This window comes from Papilio polytes, unplaced genomic scaffold, assembly GCF_000836215.1.
Source record: "Papilio polytes unplaced genomic scaffold, Ppol_1.0 DF823890.1, whole genome shotgun sequence".
Classification (NCBI taxonomy): Eukaryota; Metazoa; Arthropoda; class Insecta; order Lepidoptera; family Papilionidae; genus Papilio; species Papilio polytes.
The window spans coordinates 1,830-8,747 of NW_013525314.1; the positions used below are offsets into that span (position 1 = coordinate 1,830).

Consider the following 6,918-nt stretch of genomic DNA (forward strand, 5'->3'; position numbering starts at 1 on the left):
TAATGTAATAAAGCGTAAACACATACTACTTCGTGGCGTAGGATGTCAGCAATCACAGCATGTCTTTGAATAATCCTTTCTTAAATAAAGAGCCCTACGCTTACAACACGCTTTAGCCTATTTATTTTCACGCTATGGAAATTAGATAAATTGTAAAAAAAACCCTCATGTAGAAAAGGGACCATAAACAACAAGCTGCCAACATTAAGGAAGCAAGGTTATTATGGTAACGGTAATATTGACATTTGCAATTGAGTTTTAGATAAATGTAAACGATAAAGTTTTTTTTTTATAATTTTATGCGGATGAAGTCGCACGGGAACAGCTAGTTGAAACATAAATGCTTGTTGAGACGAGGCAGCAAAATTTTAGTTTGTAAATTGCGATTTAACAATAATGTAAACACTATAATCCAAAAAGTATAGTCCTCGTTATTTTCTAACATATTTTCAAATGAAAATTGAGTACACCTAGGCTTAAGTAACCTAGGTTAGGTTTAGGTTTTTTTACGGCATGTTCAGGTCAAGTCATCACATGTTTATTTAATTCATACAAAGATTCCAGAATTTTAGATTCATAATGACGTCATAGATGCATACCGAATCTTATATTTAACTCAATCTTGGCAAATATATAACTTTTAGCATGAGAACGTTGCATTTTAATGTAGTGGTCAGGGTCTTAGTGGCAAAATAAAATACACTGTTATTAAAATCCTTGGTTATCTCTTACTGGTTTTTACAAAATCTATCAAAGTTAATCATTTGACATTCAAATTTTCCCGCCTATTTTAAACCATAGAGTACAAAACGAAATCTTTTTAAAAAACGAAAAAAAATCACCAATAAATCGATATTTAAATTAGTACATTTCAAAATTTCGATTGATTGGTAATATTTTATTTGATTACAAAGTAATATTTAACTAACTTTCTAACCTAAGATTTAACGAACGTAAAACCCCGTTTCGACACCCAGACGTTTCCAAATTTAACCACAGCGTAGGTACCTTTTAATAGAACACGGCTGATTTTCATCGTGTGTCGTGTATTTGTATTGAAATTGTGTGTTTTTACGTTTACTGTGAGGAATATATGATATATAATGGATATATCTACTGATGTATGGGGCCAGTTGGCTCTTGAAGCCAGTCAGGTTTATCTGACTGAAGGTGGAGTCAGGAGTCCTTTCGCTGGCACGGTAATCAGATTGTTATGATGGCATTTTCTTATATTCATTTTTATGTTTAAATTAAATAATAAGAGAATAATTTTACTTGTAGATTATAGTAGAACTATTAGTAAAATTGCCGAAATAAAAAAAAACATGACAAGATGAATCTTAACATAACTCTCATTATATTAGAACAATTGCTTAGTTATATAGTTATGTAATTCGTATAGTTTTTAAGACATAGGAATGTATTCTTTGATAACAATTTAAGGACTTTCCTAGTTGTAATTAGATCAAGGTACTTGGAATCAAAAAATAGAATTCCATAAACATAGAGTAACCAAACGCAACAATAGTGATGTGTGTTTACTTTTCAGACCATAGAGAAACTTCCCGATAAAGTGCTACAGAATATTTTCTCGTATTTAAGCCACCGTGAAATATGTCGCATGGCGACAGTATGCAAGCGATGGCGGATGGTGGCATATGACACACGTTTATGGACCCACGTCAGTCTTCGGCCAGAGATATCCGGCCTGCATGTGGGTGAGTGATATTCATTTTTCCTGTCTTACAACGACCGGTTTATTTTGACAGCTGTCAGTGTGACTTTTAGTGATGTGCATTTTATATCCCAATCGATACAAACAATATAAACATGTTTTTAATTTTCAGGTTCACTGGAATCTCTATTGGCATTAATATCTATAAGATTCGGCCCTTCACTACGTTATATTGAATTGCCGATCGAATTAATTACACACACAGTGCTGCACGAATTAGCTGCTAAATGTCCTAATTTGACACATATGCTATTGGACTTTAGTACAGGTAATTTATATAAAAATATATTGAAATTCATTGAGTAAAATTTAACTAAACTTTTGTAAAAATATCATACGCCTATGAAAATAAAATAGCAATATGTTTCAGCTATGCAATTGCACGACTTCTCTGAGATGCAGGCGTTCCCAACCAAGTTGCGATACCTTTGCATTTGCCTGTCTGAAGTTATCTTCATGGAGGGTTTCATGAGAAAGATATATAACTTTATTAACGGACTGGAGATATTGCATTTAATAGGTACGTGTTTTATTTAGCAAAAATTCGACAAACATATTCTAAATTTCAAACTACTATTTAAAATATTTAAAGCGACGGAAAAAATAAAAAACATACTTATAGTATCATTAAAATATGAATTTAAGTAAAAGAAAATATTTGCAAAAAATAATTTGGAGGTGCAGGGATTTGAACCCTGGACTTTCAGCATGCGAAGCAGACACTCTACCACTGAGTTACACCCCCGGTGCGTAATGAGTTGAAATAGTCGAATATAAAAGAAACACACGGCGAAAATATTAGAAAACTAATTTTCCTATTCTGATTCTAAAAACATATACATAAATATGACGATAAAATATTATAAATATCTGCTCTTGATCACAATCACCAAATAACTAGCTTTCGCCCACGAAGCCGTAGGTCAAATTAAAAAAAAACTTGTTTGATAGCCTGTGTTCTTACAGACTAAGTACTACGTCTGTTCTACAGCGAGATTTGTTAAGCAGTCTCGGAAATAAGTAATAACATCCATCCAAACTTTCGCATTTATAAGATTTAGTACTAAATTTTTCTTGCGACTTAGATCGCGTAAAATTAAAAAAATATAGCCTATATTACTCACATATAAATTACCTTTCTAAGGGTGTAAGAATTTAAAAAATCGGCCCAGTAGATTTTGAGTTATTTCAATACATACAAAAAATCAAGTCTTTTCTCTTTATGTTATTAACTATGGTTAATGATTTTTTTTCTTTAGGAACGTATGAGAAGGTGGAAGAAGAAGAGGAAGAGATCTACGAGGTGATCAACGTGCACAAGCTGAAGTCGGCGACGCCCAACCTTAGGGTCATCAACCTTTATGGAATTAACTTTGTTGATGACTCGCATATAGACGCCTTCAGTTCTAATTGTATACAAGTAAGTTTACATATCCATAGAATAAAACAGAAAATATATAAATACAAATAACTGTGTTACTCGGAATTAGGATCAAACTGAACAGTTGAAGCAGAAATTACTTTAAAATAATTAGCAGTCTTTTCCTCTGGAGATTTAGAAGAATCCATAAAAAAGGGTCAAATTACTGATTTTCAAATAGGTCGTTTAAACATAAGTTTGAAAATATCTTTTAATTTTTTGACTTTGGTAAAATCTTATCTTCCGCTAACACTGGAGTGTTTATTCAAAACTAGTTTTTATGCTGAATTCTTTAGAGTCTAATTTGTATATAGTTGGAGTGTCTGGCGGTGAACTATTGCAACAAGGTGACGGGGTCTACTATGAAGACACTGTTCCAGCGCTCGCGTCGGCTCACCTGCTTGCTCATGAATGGATGCAGTTAGTCCTATATTAATTAATTTATTAAATCTACACTAAGTATAGTCTAAGGAGGGGTGAATCGCATTTAACAAGGTGGACGTTAGTTATGAATGGTACACCGGTAGAAGTGGACGTAGAAAGAGATGTATTGTGTGAAAGGTTACATCAAGAAGGGAGTGGTGACTGAGATGACAGATGATAGTTATTTGTAGGACGAAAACCCAGTGCCGCGACCCTTGCCGGAGTAGAATAAGGTAAAGGAGATGATGATGATGATCTAAGATCTAAGTAAAGTCTAGTGCATTCGAAATGAGATATAAAAATAAACTAATTTAAAGAATTTTACTTTAATAATTATGTAAACACAGACTGACAGACAATTTATGGTGAAATTATACTTTTTGGATAACAAATAAGGATAGTGGTTAAGGTTTCTTTTCCCAGGTCTACAGTCAGAGTACGTGATGCAAGTGGAATGGGAGAAGTCATCCATACAAGAGCTGGATGTGACCGCGACAGACCTGTCTACCGAATGCCTGATAGACATGCTGACAAGGATCCCTGGGCTACGTTTCCTGAGCGCGGGACAGATCAACGGGTTCAATGATACCGTGCTCAAAGCCTGGATGGAAGCGGGCACCGCCAGGTAAAATACGTTCCGGGATACGATTTCTTTGTGTAACAATAAGTTAAGACGTATCGTTTTTAGGACCAATTTGTTTTTTTAGGATTTACTCGACCATCAATTTTAATTTACACAGAAATAGTTAATATGTTTAGAGAGTAACGAAGATTTTTTTAATCTTATTAATTTTGATATTGTCAGCGTTTATGTTTAAATTTTTCTGTTGACGAAAGCTTAGAGCACACCTTTGACTAAACTATCGCACAACTGTTTTCTGCGATTGCAAATTTCGCAGCCAATTCAACTGATTTGTCGCACAACTAAAAATCGAGTAGTTTGTGCACCTCATTTATATGGTGCTTATGCTCGTGGGAATCAAAACGAGACTAAAATTGTGCGATAGTTTAGTTTCCGGTGTGCGCACGCTCAGAATTTTTACATTTAACACATAATTTGATTCCCTCGAAAGGATCCGTATTTCCAGCATTCATACTATTGCAATCTATTTCAATATGTTATAAGGAACCTGGTAGCGCTGGACGTAGACTCATCAGACAACCTGACGGACGAGGCGCTGCACCGCTTCCTGTCGCGGCACGGCAGCCAGCTGTGGGGGCTGGTGCTGAGCGGCATGCCGCACATCACTGACCAGCTCTGGCAGAGCGTGCTGCAGCTGCTCACCAACGCCAAGTCAGTGCTCCTTGCTAGAGTGAGAGGAACGATTGAAGTTATAAAGAATAGTGAGAGAGGAACGATAATTCCAGACACAAACAGCCTGGATAGGATAGTCTTTTGTTTTGTGACGTAAAAATGATACAATATTTCTTCTTTGTGACGGGGATGGTCTTTTGTTTTTTTCTAATTAATTTCTTTGTGATTTAGAAATGGTACAATCTCTATTTCGATTTCTCTCTATAAGACTGCAGAGATAACGTATTCTAATTCCTACAAAATATTGTTCTTTTGCAGGATTCTTATAATGGGGACTCAAGAGAGACTTGGAGTTAATATCCACGTTGATCAGGTAACAGTCTCACTATAACTAATCAGATTATAAAGGGGTTAACTTAGTTATAAGAACATTTGATATAAGGATCTAGCGCTTATGGCTATTGCAATTGTTCTTAAAATTTTCCTACATTAAAACATAGACATATAGGTCTTTTAATTATTATTTGATATAGATGAGTATAGAATAATCTAGAATTTATTTCCGTCAGTTAATGGACGGCATCGCCAACAGCTGCCCTAACTTGGAACGCTTGGAGCTGCGCTGGGATCCTGAGAATTTGCGGTTCAGTGACAAAAGTCAAAAGGCCATTGACATCCTACGAGTCAAGTGTCTCAAGTTAAAATGTCTCGTCTTGAGGTAAGGAAGATCTGGTTCTAAATGTCCATTTCCACAAAGCTTCTTTGCGCGATTTAAGTCGACTTCCATTAGCACGACTGCAAATACCAATCTAGCTATTACTTTTAACAGTCCTTCCTCACAATTCTGTGAGTTATAAATATTGCAAACTACCCTTCGCCCGCGACTCAGTCCGCGTGGAATTAAAAAAAACACACACACACAAAAATTAATAGCCTATTTGTTCTTCCAGAATATCCTCTACATCTATACCAAGTTTCATCAAAATCCGTTCAGCTGTTTAGGCTTCAAACTCTAACAAACATCCATCCATGTAAACTTTCCCGTTTATAACATTAAGTATTAGTATGATAGTCATGTTTTTTTATTTTCTAGCGATGGCAGATACTACGAGATTGTGAAGGCTAACTTCGAGCGGGCAGACAGACTGACCGTCGTGAGGACGTCGACAAACTGCCAGGTTTCTAACTATTACTTGCTCTCCAACTACAAGGACCTCATTTTCAACTAGAATCTTGTCTTAGCAATAAAGAAGTAAATGTGGAGAGCCTATAAACACTTAAAACATTTTGTAACGTACTGTTATTTTATCATTAATAAAATGTTTCAAAATACCTACGCGTTTTCTTTTTTCTTTATTACATTTTTTTCTCCTACCTACAGTTGGCTGTAGGTTCGAGGTTTTGGGAAATAAAACAAAGCATACTACTAAATAAATCGTTTATTTACAATTTAATGAAAAAATTACCATTTTTATAATTTTTTTCTTCGTCCTCGTCACCGCATTAGTTTCGAAAATTATTAAAAGCTATTTCTAAATAACTATTTACAAATAGCTTCGTTAACGTTTGCAACAGTAACTCAGTTATATTCAGCTTAGGCGGGAGATGCACTAGCGATTTTTTTTGCATTTCAAATAACGTGAACATTCTTTTAGACAGCAATAAAGATAAAAAGGACTACGCGAGACAACTAACTTAAGACCTAACAGATGCCGCACATCAATGTACCCACACGTCACAATACAAAATTTAAACCTCAAATCACAGGTAGCCAACTGATTCGTTATATATATGTATATATATAGAAAAAGAAACAAATAACTTACTATACAAAAATAAAATTACCACTGAAAAAACTCGGATTCTAAGACTCATTAATTAATTTTAGTCTAGGTTTTGTAAATGTTCATTGATCAGTCACCTGACACCGTCGCCTAGCAACAGATCTGGCTCCTCTTCAAGGAGGAGGTTCTGATTGTTGCTGTTCTCCTCATTACCGGCCTCTGAATTATTATCTTTGTTTGGGTCGGTTTCAATCTTATACAATATGTCGTGACACAATGGACACCTGTCCTGAACGTAAAG

At 35.1% G+C, this 6,918-nt stretch overlaps 2 protein-coding genes and 1 non-coding gene across 3 annotated transcripts in view; 1 reads left to right on the top strand and 2 right to left on the bottom strand.

The window, feature by feature from the left end:
- The first annotated feature begins 924 nt into the window (after nt 1-924).
- Nucleotides 925-6,163, top strand: LOC106102951 (F-box/LRR-repeat protein 2). The gene is made up of 11 exons (XM_013282573.1): nt 925-1,199; nt 1,550-1,718; nt 1,848-2,003; nt 2,106-2,255; nt 2,995-3,155; nt 3,470-3,575; nt 4,002-4,203; nt 4,705-4,872; nt 5,152-5,206; nt 5,403-5,551; nt 5,927-6,163. Exons 1-11 carry the CDS (start codon nt 1,104-1,106, stop codon nt 6,060-6,062), a joined length of 1,548 nt encoding a protein of 515 aa, XP_013138027.1. The 5' UTR covers nt 925-1,103; the 3' UTR covers nt 6,063-6,163.
- On the bottom strand, nt 2,409-2,480 carry Trnaa-cgc. The gene has a single exon. It is a non-coding gene; the product is annotated as a tRNA-Ala (tRNA).
- A 91-nt stretch (nt 6,164-6,254) lies between the features above and the next one.
- The window catches only part of LOC106102928 (protein TRC8 homolog), a 12,979-nt gene continuing 12,315 nt past the window's right edge, over nt 6,255-6,918 (bottom strand). Inside the window, exon 4 of the mRNA XM_013282547.1 lies at nt 6,255-6,912. Within this exon, the coding sequence (XP_013138001.1) occupies nt 6,751-6,912 (162 nt within the window). The 3' untranslated portion in view covers nt 6,255-6,750. The remainder of the gene's footprint in view (nt 6,913-6,918) is intronic.

What these genes read in the sequence shown, in the direction of transcription:
- LOC106102951 (XM_013282573.1), top strand. Translation starts at nt 1,104, where the DNA reads ATGGATATATCTACTGATGTATGGGGCCAGTTGGCTCTTGAAGCCAGT. An exon ending in GGAGTCCTTTCGCTGGCACG is followed by an intron (nt 1,200 to 1,549) that starts GTAATCAGATTG and finishes TTTACTTTTCAG; the next exon opens with ACCATAGAGAAACTTCCCGA. An exon ending in GGAGATATTGCATTTAATAG is followed by an intron (nt 2,256 to 2,994) that starts GTACGTGTTTTA and finishes TTTTTTCTTTAG; the next exon opens with GAACGTATGAGAAGGTGGAA.